The 19,855-nt window shown below is 40.7% G+C and overlaps 2 protein-coding genes across 5 annotated transcripts; both read left to right on the plus strand.

Moving 5' to 3' along the window:
- Positions 1-1,088: 1,088 nt before the first annotated feature.
- On the plus strand, positions 1,089-3,939 carry LOC105005678. Of its 2 annotated transcripts, none has more exons than XR_001197932.4 (4): positions 1,089-1,751; positions 1,871-2,306; positions 2,902-2,998; positions 3,172-3,939. XR_001197932.4 is itself a non-coding variant. In XM_010863784.4 (4 exons), exons 1-4 carry the CDS (start codon positions 1,379-1,381, stop codon positions 3,365-3,367), a joined length of 1,059 nt encoding a protein of 352 aa, XP_010862086.2. In that variant the 5' UTR covers positions 1,089-1,378; the 3' UTR covers positions 3,368-3,641. The 2 variants fall into 2 exon arrangements, 1 of the variants encoding a protein (XP_010862086.2); XM_010863784.4 differs by having other exon boundaries at positions 1,871-2,263; positions 3,172-3,641.
- Positions 3,940-5,141: 1,202 nt separating this feature from the next.
- zgc:113210 lies at positions 5,142-16,143 on the plus strand. Of its 3 annotated transcripts, none has more exons than XM_020041535.3 (7): positions 5,142-5,759; positions 6,272-6,559; positions 9,149-9,245; positions 12,205-13,120; positions 13,244-13,313; positions 13,551-13,729; positions 13,910-16,143. In XM_020041535.3, exons 1-7 carry the CDS (start codon positions 5,411-5,413, stop codon positions 14,039-14,041), a joined length of 2,031 nt encoding a protein of 676 aa, XP_019897094.2. In that variant the 5' UTR covers positions 5,142-5,410; the 3' UTR covers positions 14,042-16,143. The 3 variants fall into 3 exon arrangements, with proteins under 3 accessions (XP_019897094.2, XP_019897092.2, XP_010862085.2); XM_020041533.3 differs by having other exon boundaries at positions 5,143-5,759; positions 13,551-13,725; XM_010863783.4 differs by lacking the exon at positions 13,551-13,729 and having other exon boundaries at positions 5,144-5,759; positions 13,910-14,002.
- Positions 16,144-19,855: the final 3,712 nt, after the last annotated feature.

Genomic DNA, 19,855 nt, shown 5'->3' on the forward strand with positions numbered 1-19,855 from the left:
CCAGACAGAAACAGATAGAACAGTTAGTGGCTGGGGTCACTTGGTTCCTTGATGATTTGCAGGGCTTTCCTCCAACACCTCTTATGGTCTTTGGCAGTGCAGCTGCCATAATAATAATAATAATAATAAAGCATTTTATTTATATAGTGATTTTCAAGGACCTAAAGACTCTTTACGAAATGAACATGGAGCAGAACCAAATGATAAAATACCATGAGAAAACAAAGAAAATTGAGAGAATGGGATTGGGCATGGCTAGGCAGTTTTGAACAGATGAGTCTTGAGGCATTGCTGGAAGATGGGGATAGTCTCAGAGTCATGGATGGTTTTGGGGAGAGAGTTCCAGAGCCTAGGAGCAACCCTTGAGAATGCCCTGTCACCAAGACTTTATGCTTGGACTTGGGGTTAATGAGTGAGTGTGTAGGTGATATGGAACAAGAATGTCAGATAGGTAGGCAGGGGCAATATTGTTTAGGGCTTTATATGTTGGTAGGAGGATCTTGTTGTCAATGCATTGGGAGACGGGAAGCCAGTGTAACATGCTGCCAGGACTTGATGTGAGTGAGTACTCTGTCTGCAGAGTTTTGAACAATTTGGAGCTTATGGAGGGATCAAGATTGGATGCATAGGGAGTTGCAGTAGTCAAGACAGGAGGTTATCAATGCATGTATTAGCGTTTCACCAGCAGGACGGGAGAGGGAAGGTCTGAGTTTGGCAATGTTGCAGAGATGGAAGAATGAAGATTTTACAGTCTGTTTAATGTGCTGATAACGCCAGAATGATGCCATACTATGGTTTGGGAAGAGTCACTATGGTCTAAAGAATAATGTTATTCATTCATTGGGGATATAATAAACAATGTTGTTGTTCTTATAAAATGCCAGAGGTATTCAACCCTCTCCTCTCACAGAATTATCCTTACCACCCAAAATCACCCTGGACTAACTAATACTATCCAGGTCTCTTTCAATAACAGAAAACGAGGAAGAGACAAGTAGTGTTACTGTTCATTTTTTACTATTGTTTTTGGGGAGTGGGGACCTTTATTATGAAATGTAATGACCCGGAAGTGATTGTGGGGGTTTGTGGACAATACGGTGAAGTCATTTTGTAAACATAGTTGCTCGCTCTTAGTTGCTCTCTTAAAGATCGAAGTTTCTGTGATTTGAACGGGTATTTTATTTATTTTAAACAGAATCAGATCGCGTTATATAATTTTTTTCTGGACTTTTGAAAGGTTGTAAACTCATGCATTTCACCAAAGTTGTTGACTGGTTACTGTATAGCTAGCCATCATATCACCTGAGCAAGAAGCTGTCTCCACAACAGTACAGTAGGGCAAAACGTTTCATTCTCTGTACCCAGCATTTAAAAAATTATGAATTCTTTCCATAGAAGAGGAATGTTTTCTTTTTTCCAAAATCAAGAAGACGCTCAAGCAGTTGAAAATGCTGTCCGAACAGCGATACATACCGTTGTGAATGTTATTTCTAGGATCAACAGTGCCAAAATACAAGAATATCAAAGGAAGTTTGCTGAGAAGGACAGAGAAAACGAAACGCTAAAACGTAGAGTTAAAAAAGCAGAACGAGAAATATCAGCACTGCGAGGCTCCTTAGAACTTTCTGGAAATGAATGTCATCAAGTCAGATCGAACAATTATGCTCCTTCGCCAGAAATGTCAAGTGGGGAACCAACTTGCCATAAAAATGAAGTGGCGTGTGAAGCTGAGTGGAGAATAGATTTCCCCAGTACGTATTATCCTAGTCATTTTTATCTTAGAATTTCAATGACATGCATCTGTTTGACATACATCTGTTTGACATACATCTGTTTGACATACATTGAAACATTTCTGTTTCAATCACAGGTATTGATGCACCTCCACACAGTTCATCCCACTGCCAAAACACAGCCCCTCCCACTGGTGCAGCTCTTGATATGGCCCATCACCAGAGCGCTCCCTTCCATTCTGAGTCTGGTTTTTCAGCAGTGAGATCCAAAGGCCAGTCTCCATCACCCTGTCAAGTCATCAGCCCAATAATAAAAGAGGAGCCCGATGATATGGAGACTTTCTACATCAAATGGGAAATGAGTGAAGAGAACATCATGGAGCAACAGGAAGGCCTCGGCTCAATGCACATCCTGGGAAAAGACAGAGAAGCCCATCAGGGCGGTGGAGCTCCAACAGACGGAACTCAATTTGTTGCTGTTAACCCAAGCAGACATGAGTATGGGGAGAGACTAACCAGGCATCTGAAAAGTATGCATGTGTGATTTGCTTCTGTTCTTGCTCCATTATAGTGGTGAGTAGCCCTGATTTGCTGATGCTATTCCTTGCTTGGACAGTAGCACCAGAATTTATTCCATTAACAAACATTTTTAATTCAAATTCTGTTTTAACTTACTCTGTCGATAACCATCTTACGTGTGTGTTGTGCAGCAAAGACAGACAAATACAGCTGTTGGACCACAGTAACAAAATTATGGACTTGTAACAATAAATCATGATGGATTTGCCAATATTTCTTAAATCAGTGTCATTCTATCTCCCACTGACTGTTTGCATCACCTTCCCCTCCCCTCCCCCACACTGGCAGAGTAAGTTAAAATATAATTGACACATGGGACATTTTTGTTTTCTTTGTCAAGGGATAGCATCAGCACATTTAGGCTAATTGGTGAAGGGATTGTGAAGACTTTGGAGTGGAGTCTAATATAAAATAAATGTCCAGTTCATTGTGTTGCCAAATATGCTTGAAATCATCCCACAAATGACTAACATTCTATATTCACTTGTAGTGACATAGCAAGCGATTCATGGATGGCAAAATTGCAGTTCCAATTTTGCAGTCAAGTTTGAAGACAGTGAAATATGGCTCTGTTGTTTCTTGACTTCAGGGAGGCTGTCGAGTGCAGAGACTCAGCGGAGGTTCAGAGAGAGATTGCGTGCTGACCCTGAGAAGTACCTGGCCTACAAGGAGAAGGAACGACGCAGGTAAATAGATTACCTTACACTGCCACTGCCCTGATGAGAATATTGAGGATATATGAATGAACTATTCAGGCAGTGAGAAGATCGTTGCGTAGATGTTTGATCTGCAGGTTGTGTGGTCATGGGTATGTGCATCAGTGTTGAGGAATGGTGTTTGAACTAGAAGTATTTTTCAGGAATCAGCAGAGAAAGGTGTCGATATCAGATCTACCTGAAGAGACCCGCAGACTAAAGAGGGAGGCCTGGAGAGAAGCATCCAGACGCTGTCGTGCCCGTAAAATGTCCTCCCTCCAGATGAACCCCGCCCAGCCCTGCCACCTCCCCCCCGAAGTAACTGGGGGAACTCTGGGATGCCGTAGGGGCAGGCAGTAGGGTGGCCATAGATCATATCTGTTATTTCCTTTGTTGGTTAAATGGATAACTTTGGTATTAAATTGGAATGAACCAATTACTCAGTGAATTGGTTGAGGTGAACTGTAATGGAACTGTCAGTAAAAATATTTCAGGGGAAACCCAATGTGCTTTGTCTTTGTTACATTGAAACACATTTTGGTCTTCATTTTGACAATTAATTTCAAACTGCAATTTTTTCCATTCACCTGTTATTGGGTTTGCAGACTACTTTTCCTATAGTGGTGAGTAGACTAGACTAGATTTTCATAATTAAGGCAAATAATAATCAGTGTGAGAAGTTCAGTGCTGGGCACAATGTGGTGTGGAGTATCGATTATAATCTCTATTTTTCTGTTCATATTTTTGCATGAAAAAAATAGGCTTTTCATAAACACATTTGTGCCATTCTACTACACTGGAGACATTAATATAATCCTGGTCTGCAATCATGCAAGCTACATCTACAAAAGAGGCAAATTGTACAATATGACTTCCATTTAACAGGCAAAATGATTGTCCAAAAACAAAGTATTAGTATGTGCTGAAATGCAGAAAGCATGCTTATCAGGGAAGCTAATTTCCACAGGTGCCAATGTTCCCCTTAAAAAGACAGTAGATACATTTTGCTGTTTGATTTCCAAACAATTATTTGTTAAGATTGACTGTTGCAACTCAATAGCATAATCCAGTGTTTTTAATTGCAAGGCCTTCAGTGCAGGCTGTGACATGCCTTCCCGTAATAGAATCAAGGACTGCATACTTTTGTCTTGCTCACGTTGATGTCTTAATGACCAAAGTGATCTGTAAAGAACTCTGTTCGATTTGAATTGGTCATTTCTACCCTCACTTTATTTTAAGAAACCAGTGATTTTCTGGTGAAATCTTGCTTACTATCTGGAATATTTTAAATTATTTTGTATATTTGTGTAAGGACAGGAGTTATTAAATAAACATTTATTTGCCGTATTGAACCACACCATTTTGGTATTTTAGTTGTAAATCTTGTTTTATAGTGGCAAGTGAGTTGCTTAGTGTAGTTAATTTAGTTATATTCCAATTTAGTTCATCTAATTCCTTAAAAAAAAAATATTGAAAAGTATCTCCTGGTTGCGCAGACTTTATGCTTCCCCAAAGATCCTGTCAATACTCGCAAATAAGGGTAAGTTAAAGTCAGCTGTGCTAATGTCAGAGCACTGTAAAAAGCTGTTTACTCTAAACAATGCTGTTGGTAATTCTGCTCCACGTAGCAGCCACAAAGATAGGTGAGCACAAAGCAGACACAGAGAACCAAGAAATCACAGAGTAAACCTTAAATGTTGCTGAATATTTCAATAGATTAGGTCTGAAAATTGCACTTACTCCAATGTAGACGTTTTCATTGCCTACCCGACATTTACAGTCAAGGAGTTCACAAGTGATTACCCTTTCAATTATTTTAAATTGTAAGCACTCACATAAGTTGCTCTGGAACGTCTGCTAAATTACTAAAATGTAAAAATGGTGTGGGGATTTCAAATCCCATATGTACTTGACGTGGATAACACACACACCCGCTTATAGGTACATTGTAATTAGGTAGAAGTGTATAAAAAACATTACATGTTTTATAAATTATTTTGCGTGTAAAAATAAATTGGGCTAATGTTTAGGCCTTTTGGGCTAGTTTTGAGCAGTCAATTGGTTCAATACATTTTCTAGGTGAGATAACCCTACTCACACTCCAATACAGTAGGGGGTGATGTACGAAGTGTTTAGTTGTGTCTAACCCGCCGATACACATATAAAGAAGAGAAAGTAAAGCGATCCTATTGCTCTTTAAAACGTGTCAATTTATATTTGTAACAAAATGTATTTCAAGTGTGAGTGCCTGTCAAACACCATCCTTTCGCTTTGTTTCAGACAATTTTCGGAATTCTGAATGATGAAATGGTGACGCAAACAACGGTAAAGTTGTTGTTGTTTCGGGTTTAGCTAGCGTAGTGTGCCGGTGCCTCGGTTGGCTATAGCTTGTGTAGTGATAACATGGATTATTTCCATCGTAGTGCCATTTATTCCTGTTTACAAAACGAAGAAAGCGCTCGTGCAGTTGAAAATGCAATCAGAACGGCGATTCATACTGTTATGGATGTTATTTACAATGTTAACAATACCAAAATACTGGAATATGAAAGTAAGGTAGCTCAGAGGGACAAAGAAAACGAAGCCCTTAAACGTAAGCTCAAAAAAGCCGAAGACGAATTAACAGCATTTCGAGTAGGCTTGTCTATTGGATTGTCTGCACCCTCATCACAAAGAGACTTTGGAAAACCTACGACTATGTGCCCGGAGAACGAGTCAGCACGCGAAACTGAGTGGAGAATGGATTTCTCCAGTAAGTAGCAATGTGCCAATGACAGTAGCTTCCTTATCAGCAGTTATTTCATAATACGTGTACACTCTGATCACAGTATGTGTCTGTGTGCATTTTTGAAATAAAACTCAGAAAAGATGGGTGTTACGTAACTCATTTACAGCTGACATTGTCCCTCTGCTTGTATGCCAGTGCCAATTCTAAGGCAAAGTGGTTAGGCGACGTAAGAACATATGATCTCATGTAGCTACCCATATTTGACGTATTGTAGCCTATGTTCTGTGGGTACTGCGTGACAACAGTAATAGGTTTACTGATATACAGTGCAGTTGTGAAGTAACATCTGCACTTTTTAGATTTTCTAAATGTCTTTCTTATTTTGACACTAAATATTGTCAGATCTTTAAACAAAAGACCAACCCCTGTTTTAAATATAATGTATTTGTTTCAATCACAGGTCTCTATGTAGGCTCCAATGTATTGTTTCAATCACAGGTCTCTATGTAGGCTCCAATGTATTGTTTCAATCACAGGTCTCGATGTAGGCTCCCTTGAGCCAGGTCGTCCAGCAGAGCGGATCAGGATTCAGTCCCCATCACCCAGTCCAGTCACTAGTGCTGTAATTAAAGAAGAACCAACTGACACTGGGTCCTTCTACATCAAATGGGAGATGAGCGAGCAGAGCATCGGAGAGCAACAAGAAGGGCCCTTACACTCCCTGGGGAAAGAATCGGATGGAACGTCTTCTGTTGCTGGCAGCAAAAGTCCAGGCGATAGACGTTCAGAACCGTCAGAGGGGACATCGACTGTGCATCCGAAAAGTATGCTTGTTTATTTTGTTTCCTTTGTCATTTTGGGATGACACATTATACAGTTATGTGCTTTCCATGTTGACCCCTGAACCCACTATTCAAACAGGCCTTTTCAAGGCCAATGACAGCTTGAGCCTGATTGGAAGCCCCACCTTCCAGGCAGTGTTATCACAGTTCAGCGCTCATGTTCAGATTCGTCAGACCTCTCTAAAGAACAAGTATTTTTACAGTGGTAATTTTTACTGTCTGCTAAGGACCATTTCCGACGAATCCGTTCCATTTGCATGTTGTAACTTTCAAAAACGTATTTCTTGTTTCAGCACTTTTTCAGCAGTCTACTAACCCATGTTTAACTATTCAAAATGTTTTAAGGTCAATCTCAGGCAATTGTGTTTTTGTTTTTCCCTCAATTTAGAGGGTATTTTACAGAAATAATTGGTTACATGTTCAAAAAAGATGTATCTGTAGCTAAAGAGTCACAAGATAGGCGAAATTAGTATTTATTATTTGTAATTTTTTTTTAAGGGAGACCCAACCTCAATATTTAAAAAAGATCTATCTTGATGTATCATACTGCTGTTTAAATGATGGACCACATATTATTGAAATTAGTGCCTGTGTGTGTGAGAATAACTTGATGTCACACAACGTCTTTCAAATAAACAAAGATAAAACAGAGGTCATTATATTTGGCAAAAAATACCTTAGTCTAAATATCAACATAAAAGCTGTAACAACTGTGTGCATGCTTTTACAAGAGTGTGTGTATGTGAGTATGTGCTTGTGTAACTGCATCTTCCCTAAATAGTTCTTGCATAGTTTGGAGTTGTGCTTTGGGTCACTGTCTGCTTGTAGGAGGGAATTGGCTCCAATCAAGCACTGTCCATAGGGTATGGCATGGTGTTGCAAAATGGAGTGATAGCCGCCTTCTTCAAGATCCCTTTTACCCTCACAAAACTCCAACTTTACTTCCGCCAAAACACCCACAGTCTATCACATTGCCTCAACCATGCTTGACGAATCGAACCCTTGATTTGTCTGACCATAACAGTTTTTCAATCTTCCTCAGTCCAGTGTCTTTGTTCTTTTGTCCATCTTAATCTTTGCTTTTTATTAGCCATTCTGCCAGAGTTGCCTTTGCACTGTTGACATTGTGACTAGTGTTTGAGGGTACTATTTTAGGAAGCTGCTCATTGAGGACCTGTGATTGTCTGTTTCTGATACTAGCCACTAATGTATTTGTCCGCTTGCTCCGTTAGGCCTCCCACTCCTCTTTCTATTCTGCCTGGAGCCTGTTTGTGCTGTTCTTTGAGGGGAGTAGTGCACAGCATTGTATGAGCTCTTCAGTTTCTTGGCAATTTCTCACATGGAATAGCCATAATTTCCCAGAGAATACACTGATTGGTTTCAGAAGAAAGTTCTTTGTTTCTGGTCATTTTGAGCTTGTAATCAAACTCAAAATTGCTGGTTCCCAAGCTCAGGACCATGGGTCTTAACCCCTCCCTTTGCAACTAGATCCTGGACTTCCTGACAAGCAGACCTCAGGGCTGCGTACTCAGTCCCCTCCTGTACTCCATGAGATGACCTCACCTGGTCCCAGCATGCAGACTGGTAAAAACTGCCCAACTGAATAAACTTAAGTTTGGCATGTCTGCAAAAAATGTAGGTAACAGGACTGAATGTTGAGATTGACATTCTCAGTCATACTTATGATAATAAAATACAGAAAAGAGTGAGAGAACTAACTTTTGGTCTTCCAATGGCTTTCAAGAGACTAATCTGATGCTACTTCCTGTTGCTCATGTGACGTGTGGAATTTCCCAGATGTTTGTGAGGGGGAATGTGTCAGGGTAACTGGACTGAGTGGAAACCTGGGAACATGAGAATATTTTTACATTTTAGCTAACATAATGAATTTCTGATGAGAAAATGTAAATTGGAAACTGGAAATAGTCACACAATAATACAAAAAATAATATTTCTGAAGGATTCTAATCATTATATTTCCTGGTGAAGTGTAGTGTTAGTGTGGGGACAGGCTAAAATCCTATATGTTCAGTGGTAGGTTTTATTAAAGTTTTACATGATGTATCTTCAAATTGCAATTAGGATGAAGTGCAGGACACATAGCTTTATAATATAATGTATTAAACAGATACTTTTCATGCATATTTAAGGGCCACACTGATTCGGCAGAGTGGCCCTTAACTGAAAGTTTATTTACTCCGCTACACTGAAGTGTCGTTCTACAATGCCACTGGCGCTTGTTTTCCAGTTAGCTTCCGATAATGGGTACGAACCAGAACAGGCTGACAAAGGCTTCCAATCCAGGTTCATGCTGTAGGCCATGTCATTTGGCTTTGACAATCACTTCCCATTAATTCCTTATGAGATTTACCTAGTGTATCTCGGCTTGATTATTCTGCTGTTGCCTATGTTCATCTTTGTCTGTGTGAGTTCTGTCACCAACTGTAACATTACACTCGGGAGACAGGTAGTGTCCTGTCTGCTGTGCAGTCCATGGTAGTAATCCAAGTTTAAAACCGGTTTAAGAGGATCATGACAATTCCAATATGGTTCTATTTTGTCTTGACCCAGGGAGGCTGTCACATGCGGAGATACAGCGACAGTACAGAGAGAGAATCCGTGCTGACCCTGAGAAGTTGCGGGCCTACAAAGAGAGGGCTCGATGCAGGTAACTAAGCTACCGTGTGACCACAGTCTGGGTCTCCACAACTTCCCTTCAGTTGCGATTAAATTGAGTTCAGAGTGGGATTGGGTGAACTTTTAGGTACAGTAAAGCTGTACGTTACACACCACACTGTATACAGACTGGTAACAAATCAATGGAAGACCCTGAATAAATGAATGGAGGAGCCTAATGAATGCCGATGCTTCCATCCAGGTGTTACTGCATGATACAGTTTTACAACTAAAATCCTAAAAAGCTGAGCAGGCCAGTTGCCCTAGATTTTGGACTAAGATGGCCAGAGGAAAATATCTTAGTGATTTTGAAAGAGGATTCATTGTTGGGTTTCTTTCAGGATGTCTGTGCCCCCATCCACATGGCACAAGGGGTCACTGAATGGTTTGATGAGTGTAAAAAGGATGTGAATCATTTCCTATGGCCTTTTCAGTCAATAGATCTCAACCCAACACCTGTCACCATAATTAAAACACCAACATCTTTCCAGTAGACTTTGAGACTTATAGGTTCTAAGACAAGCCGCCCTGAAGCTGTTCTGGTGGCACGTGGTGGCCCAACACTTTTTCCCTTTATTGTGATGTCTCCGTGACATCAGGGTTAAGAATATCATTGTTGTCTTGCAAAACATGCTGCATGCAATATTTCTGAGCTATTTCATGTCTCATTGCTCTGGTTGGATTGGACCTTGGTGTTATAAGTCATTGTTACTCACCATCAAATTACAAATCTACTGTAAAGAAATCTCAATGTGTCATGCATTGTAATTAAGTATATTTTGTTTGAGGTTCGAAGTCTGTACTGTAATCTTCTGTATTATAATGTAATATTACTGTACATCAATTACACTAAAGTTACTTTACTGTACTGTAGTGTAATTGATGACAGAAAAAAAACACATTACCGGGGATAATTACCCTTCATGGGTGGAAGATATGTTTTATGTGATTAAAAAAACATTGATTGTCATGGAAGATCTATTTTTATGGGCTGATCGGGCTATTGCCTATTAAGAAATGCTGCTTTCGTGTTGGAAGCTGGATGTAACGAGTTGTCTTTGATGTGTGGTTGAATGTGGGTGTCTCATGTCTAACGGTTTGAACTTTGTAACTTAAGCGTTTGTACATCATTATCAAAACGCTAAGTACAGTTGGTCATTCATCCTTCTAGGAGACTTAAATCAATATAACTAGGTCTTTAGCCTGGAAGTGGGCTAGGCTAGCCATTGCCAGACAACTTATTTAGCTAAATGGCTTTATCGGTTATACAATGTAAATATAAATAATTTTATGCTGTACACACTTTAGAGTTATTACATCATTCCAATAATTATATACACTTCTACAACAGCTATGCTTTGCATTGATGAATGCTATGCTGTTGGGATATGGTAAGAATTGGGAAAAACAACCCCCTATCTCACACATCAATATTTAACTAAACTAACTTCATGACCAAAATGTGCCCGTTTAAACCTGTTTAAATCTGTAGTCCGTTTTGACAGTAAATGTGTCTGACTTATTGATACCACTGTGGAGGTTTTCATTTGGCCTTTAAATTCTAAATGGAAAGGATTTGTCTCCTCCACTGTGGTGGTGTATAACTACGCATAATACACAACTTATCTGAAGTGGATCTAGAAATCCCCTGTGGGAGAAAATAATGTTGTTGTAATGCAGAGACGCTTTGAGTTATGGGGATTATAATTCATACTATTTCAGTCAATTGCACACCGCATTAATGAGCCAGGAACACCCACCATTCGAAGTAGGCCTTCATGGAGGGCAAAATAATATAAACAGTGAGGGTGTGTCTTGAAATGGAGCTGTGTTTCTGACTTATGATCATGCAAACAAACAATCAATGCTTTGATAACATCCAGAGTTGCCTGAGCCAGCCACTTCATACCACCAGCTAATAGTCTACTACATTTGTCGTAATGAACAGGTTTTAATGGAAGAAAAAAAACTGCCTTATGTCGTGAGTGAGTGCTAGCAAGACATCTCAGCTGCGCTGTGTGCTTCCAGCTGTATCACAGCAATGTTACAAGCTAGCCATTGGTACTTGTGTGCACAACGTGGAGCAATGTGTTCTGGCAGATGACTGATCGGTAGAATAGGCCAATTAAACAAAGCCTGTCATCAAGGGATTTTTTTCACCGCTTTCTTATTTGCTAAGGAAGGCCAAGTTTGTCATTGTTCCAACAGACCTGTGACTCTCAGGGGAAGTGTCTGGGAACAAGATTAGCAAATCTCAAAGTTTGCACGATGCTATGTTCCCTTTATGGTTTCTAGGCATTACGTTTCCTGGTCAAAGAGTTATAAGAGAGTAAGTAATGATGTATGTAAACAAGCATAGTATCTTACATTTACATGAATGAGAATATATCTGTGACATGCATGACATGCAATACGCCCAATTCACAGTCAACTTCAGTACAGGGAGTGTTGAATGTGATATTCGTTTTTAACTATGAGCCCCAAAACAAAATGAGTGTAGAAAAAAATGTTTCAATTAATTCTGGCCAATGAAATGCAAATTACAAAATACTTATCACGTAACGTGTTTCTGTCTTAAATATCCCTTTTTGTCCAGAATGTTTACTGTTGCTTTATTTAGAAGATGACTGTGGGAACCTGGGTCTGAGGGAACATGGGAACCTTAGACTACAGGGCCCTGGGAACTTAGGTTGAGGAAAAATAGGGCCCTAAAATCATCGGACTGAGGGGACATGCACACGTCACCAGCAGAAAAAAATAGAGCATCACTGTCGTGATGAGCTCAGGTTAATAAATTTTTTTTTTAAAACCAATTCATGTGCACTTCAGGTATCCCAAAATAAATCACTGTTACTATTCAAATAGTAACATGATTTCAAAGCCCATTCCTAGTATACTTAACACTGAGCGCAACCATACATTGATCCCATGCGATTGGTATTGCTTTTTAGGGGGGATGAGGTGGAGGAGGATTGGATCAGCAACTTTCGTGTTCCCTGGCAGCAGACGCCTGAAAGCCTCAGGCGAGCCATAGCAGAGGGCCGAAGAGTGGAGGCGGCCGACAGAAGGCTGATGGTGAGGATCACGGTTGATGCGATGCGTGTCCACTGTCTCAACCCCAACAAGAAGATTTGTGCGGAAATAGCCAAATCTATAGTTGCGGAATATCCCGAGAGTTTTGCCGACCTGTCAGAGGAAGGGCAACTTCTCAGCAGGAGGTATTCCTCCCTCCTCACCCAAATAAAGACCAGAGTGGAACATGTAAACCGGAACACTGAAAACCGAATACGCAGACCTAAGACGAGCAAAAAAGGGGAAACTAGCAACAAACCGCCCAAAACTGGACCGACGAAAGAGGACATTTACGGTTGCGTCAAGTGGCATCCACAGAACTTTCCGGAAGGGGAGACCCCTGACTCCCTGGAAACCAAGAGGCAGGTTCTGGCCGCCATTTTTATCAACACTGGTCCTGACGGCGCTGACAGAGAAGATGTGGAGGAATTCATGAGGCTTACATACGTTAATCAACGGCGCATGATAAATGCATGGCCACCACCAAGTATCATGGACGTCCGGGAACAGTGGCCTTTTCTGTTTACCAAGAGATGGATCTGCGCCCACTTCCAGAAGCTCACTGGAGTTGAGATCGACTGCTGCCTGAGTGAAGCTCTGCTAACCAAAGGAAAGGCCCTTGTCCATTTTTTCCAGAGTCAGAAACCTAATTGTAGGAGATGTGTCCAAAGTGTTCTCAGCAACATTGACAAGGCCCTCAGTGCAAACGACAAGGACCTCACCGCCTGCGCTGCTGTTCTTCTGGTGCAGTCCCACTTCAGAGAGGAGGAGGACTCGCTTTTTCTCTTGGCTGATGTAAGTTATTGTGTGTGATTTTATGTCAATATAGACATTCTGATGTGGTCAGGCAATCCGAACGCTATTGTGTATTAAACACGTGACCTTCTCAGGTTTGAACTATTTATTTTGTGTTGACAGGTGAATGACACCCAGGTTGATGTAGAGACACGGTTGTGTTTGCCAGCCACTCCGAGACTCATCATGCTTGGTAATGAAACGATTTGCAAACCATTTTGTGTAGTATGGATGGTATCGTGAGTTGTATTGTACATTTCTGCGGCCAGATAACCCAGCAGGAACTCCCCATGAGTTACGCATTTACATTGCACAGAAGTTGTTCTAATATGTAATGTCGTTTATCCAGGGATAATGTAAATATAGTTTGGTTTTTGCCTAATGCTTTCTAAATACCTTGTGTAACTATCATTGTTACTATATACTTCAGGGAGTTCCTTGCTGGACTCTTCTAAGTGGATGGTGTCGATCGAGGGGAGAGTTGTCTGTGTTTTGGATCGTCAGTCTGACTTTGGCACTGCCCTCTCTGTGCTCTTCGGATGTTTCTATGTCTTCAACCTAGAATATCAGGAAACAGCCTCAGCAACACTGGAGCTTATTCAGAGGAATGTATTGAACCTTGATTGATCCAGCCCTAACATTTGTCTTGCATGCCTTAGAGATAAATTATGACTTCATAGTTTCCAGACCTATTTAATGATTGTGCTGTGATGTTTTCAGGCTCTTACAAAATTGAAGAAATAGAGAAATATGCTTGGATTGACTAACTGTTGGATATCCACTGTTTAGGTTCCTAGTGGGGATGAATACAGAAGAAGGCTCTTCTTCCTTGAATCCACAAGCTGTTGTGAGCTGCGGGACTGGAAGAGTTGTGCAAAGCAAGACAGATGCAGTTACATCCTTCCTCAAAGAACTCACTGAAGTTGAGTGGTAGAACCAAGGCTTATAGGAGATGTGTTTACATTTATTAACCACTTGTACAAGTTTTGAATGTCATGAAATGCATCTTGGAGTGATGTTCCATTGTTTCAGTTGGCCGGCCCTGTCAGTGATTGGCAACCTTTTTATGTTCTAAATTAATATCCATTTTTGACAGATGACATACAGTGCATTATCAAAAACTCTTGTTTTTTTATTAATGTATATGTGTTTGAGTCCATTTCACTATATTTTCGCTTTGGCCTTTTAGTTTTGTGTGTGTGAATCTTACTGTTTTCTTATGAAGGTGAATTTTGCCATAGCAAAATGTAAGCTGTGTTCTAAGTTTGATCTGTTCTGAGTTATAATTAATTTGCCATTTAAATAAGTACGTTTCTTACTGTAAAACTGCTTGCAAGATTTGCACAAGTCTGTGCAGAACATCTATATTGGTTCTCCAGTCTGTCAACTCTATGTGCAGGGCGCCCTCTGCTGCAAAAAGTGCTTATTGAGTGTAAAGGCAAACCTTAAGACAGGATCGATCCACCGTATTCTAGATATCCTGTCCTGTAGGTTTTCCGGTTTCGACCCTAATTTGATTCTTATAGGATGGAAAGCTAAATCAGGTCAAAACTGGGGTTGAGTGAAGTCCTTCAGGACTGTAGATCTCCAGGAATCGGATAGGGCCGCCCTGTCTTTGGACAATGAAACTCACCAAATACTGTAGACATTCCTTGTACTTTTAGGGACACACGAATTTACACTGACGGCCACTACTGTATATTATCCAATCCAACCTGTTTTCTCCTTGACTTATTGCTGTTGTTTGTTCATTTATTTAAATATGTGTTTAAACTACATTTTAGTGATTTATTTGTATTTCACCGGCCTAAACTGGAACAAGATATGTGACAGAGTCTCTGATAAGGGAATGGTCAAGATGCTGATGGAATCGGCAAGAAAGATCATCAAGCACAACAGCTTTGCCAGATTCTTGGACTCCCTTTTCATAATAGTAAATCCTAATGTCTGGCAGTAGAAAGAGCCTGGGGTGTTAAGTCCGTTCTTACAGGGAAGTTGTAAATCCTAATGTCTGGCTGTAGAAAGTGCCCAGGGTGTTAAGTACGTTCTCACAGGGAAGTGGTCCCGGCAAGTCTGCTGAGGAGTAGACATAATCAGGGACACTAACCCTCAGCCAGATCTGGAGGATCATGGCTCTTGAGGAGCTGCTCTAATACATATTTTTATTTTAACTTAAGTCGTGTTTAATATCCTAATGTGAACCAAACTCCACTGTCTGAATAATTGAATGCCTGTTTCTGTGTGCTGTAGAATCAAGCACGTGTCAGGGATCAGGTCAATAAACATTTTAAGGTGGAAAACCGGTCATTATTTCATTATTTGATCTTTCATGGTAGTAAAACACCCAACAAAACAAACATATTGAGACATTGAACAGAGAGAATGTTTCTGCTTCAATTAGACCGTGTTGTGTGATCATGACTGTGGTCACAGTGGGTCGTTATTGTGGCAACCCCAATGTGTACGTCTGTGTTGGGTCATTTAAATTAATAGAAATCTTTGTTCCAGGTATTATCAGAAGAGGGTGCTGATTTCAGATCTACCAGAGGAGACCCAGAGACTGCAAAGGGAGGCCTGGAGAGAAGCATCCAGACGCTGTCGTGCCCGTAAAATGTCCTCCATCCAGAGGAACCCCGCCCAGCCCTGCCACTTTCCCCAGAACACAGAGACTTGGGGGGACTAGGGGATGCCGGAGGGTAGATTTGGGGGCATGTTGGATGGGTGTTGGACAGTTGTGTTCTTCTTTTGACATTCGGTGTAGTCCATTTAAATGGGGCATTGAACAAGATTGGTGACATTAAGTTTTAGGACTTAATGGATTCCTGGTTCATCTCGTAAATTGATGTCGTTGACTAAAGACACTTGTTTGTGCATCTTCAGAAGTTCCTGACAATCTGGCCTTATATGTGTACTGTTGTCATCATCCCTACTTGCAGTCTTCAACTGTCAGACGTTTAATTTGGCATGACCTGAAATATAACGTTTGTAATGCCAATAAAAAAAAGACGTCTTTTTCATTTCAAGTACAGTACCAGTCAAAAGCTTTTAAACACCTGGGATTCTGTTTTTTTTTTTTAAAGCTGTTCGTCTGATCAGTAAGTGTTTATTTACTCAGAAGAACACTATAGCACTAGAATAAATACAAATCACCATTAATGCAATAAAATTATAACTATTGTGTTCTCCAAAGGTTACCTGATATCTTGTGAGATGGATAGAAGTCATAGATCAATTTTTTGAAACTGGGGAAGTTCAGGACTGAATATTCAGTGGAAGGCCCAAAAAGCTGTCTACAACTGATGACCAATACTTAAAGGTTACTTCTTTGAGGAACAGAAGTAAATCCAGTGAATGTTTTCTTAGCTGCAACTGTAGATAAGGATTTAGCATGCCTTTAGATTAACTCAGAGATTCAATCACTTTTGACTGACAGGCGTTAGATCTGACGTCTTTTAGACTAGAAGCACAAGCAAGGCTGTTTGTGGTATCATACTACAATTTGTCCAAATTCATCTTCATTTAGTAAGCTAGCCAATGTAAGTTAGAGGTTATCACGTATACATCCTAGATCCAATCCGTTGTCCTGGGTCAGAAACAATATTATTTGCACAGATCGTATGAAACGCGGCTGTCTTTCTGGGGGAGAGGGGCCGTGAAATAACTATCCGCAGCTCTGGAGGGCAGTCAATGTATTTATGATCTAAGACAGCCCACGTGCTTTCATAGACCTGACTTTATGCACCAGCCAGGTAAACCACGTGTTCAAACTGCCCGCACAAATAATTAAAGCGCCAGATACACAGAGCAAATTTTTGGGACAGATACTTAGTACGATCTTGCTACAGGCCACTTTAGGCTATAAGAACTTTACGCTATAGAATCCATTTGAACGGCCATACTATAACAAAAGGATATGACCAAGTCTGTTGTGAGACACGTTCAAACAATTCCGCAGCCTTGTCTGGGAACATTTTCTCTGATACATTTGGGTCTGATTATATACTGCTAAAAGAAATTAAGGGAACACTTAAATCACACATTGTGTTTCGGTGAAGGAAATATATTGAAGATCAATATCTTTGTTGTAATCTGTTGACAACAAAATGACACAACATTGGTCAATGGAAACCAATTCACCAATTGATTGAGGGTTGGATTCAAAGTCACACCAAAAATCTAAGTAAACAGTTGAAATCATAGGTTGCAACTTGAGTGAATTTAATTATGGCAACTCATAATGTGACTCAGTAGTGTGTATGTCCCCCACATGCCTGAATTCACTCCCGACAATGTCTGGGCATGCTCCTGATGAGATGGCAGATGTTGTCCTGGGGGATCTCCTCCCAGACCTGGATAAGGGCATCAGTGAGCTCCTGGACAGTCTGAGGCGCTATTTGGCGGATACACAGATACATAACGTCCCAGAGGTTTTCAACAGGATTCAGGTCTGGGGAACATGAGGGCCAGTCAATGGCATCAATGTCTTCGTCATCCAGGAACTGCCTACACACTCTGGCCACACGAGGCCAGGCTTTGTCCTGCAGCAGGAGGAACCCAGGGCCCACTGCACCAGCGTAAATCTGACGAAGGGGTCTGAGGATTTCATCACACTACATAACAGCAGTCAGGGTACCGTTGGCTAGCACGTGGATGTCTGTGCAACCCTCCAAGGATATGCCTCCCCAGACCATCACTGACCCACCGCCAAACCGGTCATGCTGGATGATGTTGCAGGTAGCATAACATTCACCACGGTGTTTCCAGACTATTTAACGTCTGTCACGTGCTCAGTGTGAACCTGCTCTCATCTGTGAAAAACAGACCTTTTAATTCTGGTGTTCTCTGGCAAAAGCCAATCAAGCTGCACAGTGGTGGGCTGTGAAAACAGGTCCGACCAGAGGATGTTGGGCCCTCATGCCACCCTCATGGAGTCTGTTTCTGACAGTTTGGTCAAAAAAGTGCACACTGGTAGCCTACCGGAGGTCATTTTGTAGGGCTCTGGCAGTACTCCTCCTGTTACTCCTTGCGCAAAGGAGCAGATACCGGTCCTGCTAATGTGTTGATGCCCTTCTACTGCCCTGTCCAGCTCTCCTCATGTAACTGCCTGTCTCCGGGTATCTCCTCCATGCTCTTGAGTCTGTACTGGGAGACACAGCAAACCTTCTTGAGACAGCACATATGGATGTGCCATCCTGGAGGAGCTGGACTGCCTGTGCAACCACTTCATGCTACCAGTAGTGACAAGGACACTAGCAAAACTAGAGAAGAATCAGTCAGGAAGGATAAGGAGAGAGCAACTGTCTGTGGCCACCCCCTGCGAAACCATTCCCTTTTGAGGGTTTTCTTGCTGTTGCTTTTCCAGTGCACCTGTTGTCACTTTCATTTGCACCAAAACAAATGCTTCCAAACTGGACAGATTGATATCCCTGAAGTTGAATTTACTTGGTGCTATACTGTGATGATTACATGTTCCCTTAATGTTTTTGAGCAGTGTATTTTCTGTAAGGCTGTCACGATTATGACATTTTAGTTCACGATTAACTGTCACACAATGAATTCCTATTAATTATTTAATTGTCTATATTGTTGACTTTATGCCACTATTATAATGTAAGACTAATAATACTGTAATAATACACCTGGTGACTAGGAGTTGGTTCTACAGATTTGTGTCCCTGAAGTTTAATTGACTTGGTGTTTTACTGTGATGATTATGTTCCCTTCATTTTATTGAGCTGTGTATATATCCCACACAATTTAGGTTTGATTAACCCTAATGTCTGGCATATTTTTGGATCTGATATGGATGCCACTTAGATTGCGCTGTGATTTTATAAATACGATTGGATCTCGTGGATGTGTGGAATAGGAATTTCCCGGGTACAGCTTGTGTCAGATACACATTTCTGATTTGATGAAGACCTCTAGGGCACTGTATATTACTCATTGTTTCTGAATTATGAAACAGTGTTGATATAAACTTATGGGATATTTTATTGTTTATTTAATGTTTTCATTTCTTGTAATATTTCACGTTTTCCTTTGGATGCTATGGTTTATTTTATGTCCTAAGCACTTGAAGTCTGCAGGGATCGTGGCGTCTTGAGCTGATTCTCTTTTGTTTGAATACTAAGGTCAGTAAGACAAAGTCACGTTTCATTTGTAAGAGAAATGTAAAACAAAACTTATATGCTGAATTTTTTTAATATGGAATTGGTATCTGGTAAGCTGTTTGATTCTGATTGATTCTGTTTCTTCTGTCTTTTTTCAACCCTGTGTTGATTGACCATTGCATGCTGATCAAACGTTCATTTTTTCACCATTCTCATTGCAGGAGGTACATAACGGCCTGAAAGCCTGCGGGTCCTAATTGTCTTGATCCCTGCTTTTTGAATTTGGTAGTGACTTGAATGACTTGAATCTATTCAATCATACCCTGGAATGTAATAAAATACCAATGATCTGGAAGTCTGCATTTGTTATACCACTGTAAAAAGGGGCGATCCATTGCTTTAAAAAATGTTTTGGCCAATCTCGTACCTGTCACCTCTGGCTAAAATGCTTGAAACCCTTGTTAGTGGAATTCTTATACACAAATTTTGACTATGTACAGGGATTCAGGAACAAGCATAGCACAATTAAAGCAGTCCTGAAGGTTTTAAATTATATCACAATGCTCTTGATTTGCTCTGGTTTTTCTCTAGGTTTCGTCCTAAGTTTTGACTTTACTAGGGA

This window comes from Esox lucius, chromosome 20 (assembly GCF_011004845.1).
Source record: "Esox lucius isolate fEsoLuc1 chromosome 20, fEsoLuc1.pri, whole genome shotgun sequence".
In the NCBI taxonomy this organism is placed as follows: Eukaryota; Metazoa; Chordata; class Actinopteri; order Esociformes; family Esocidae; genus Esox; species Esox lucius.

Excerpts from the sequence above, each read along its gene's own strand:
- zgc:113210 (XM_020041533.3), top strand. The coding sequence starts at position 5,411 with ATGGATTATTTCCATCGTAGTGCCATTTATTCCTGTTTACAAAACGAA. Across the intron at positions 6,560-9,148 it reads ATCGACTGTGCATCCGAAAA|GGAGGCTGTCACATGCGGAG; the intron begins GTATGCTTGTTT and ends GTCTTGACCCAG. Across the intron at positions 13,726-13,909 it reads ACACTGGAGCTTATTCAGAG|GTTCCTAGTGGGGATGAATA; the intron begins GAATGTATTGAA and ends TCCACTGTTTAG.
- LOC105005678 (XM_010863784.4), top strand. The coding sequence starts at position 1,379 with ATGAATTCTTTCCATAGAAGAGGAATGTTTTCTTTTTTCCAAAATCAA. Across the intron at positions 1,752-1,870 it reads GTGGAGAATAGATTTCCCCA|GTATTGATGCACCTCCACAC; the intron begins GTACGTATTATC and ends TTTCAATCACAG. Across the intron at positions 2,999-3,171 it reads AAGGAGAAGGAACGACGCAG|GAATCAGCAGAGAAAGGTGT; the intron begins GTAAATAGATTA and ends AGTATTTTTCAG.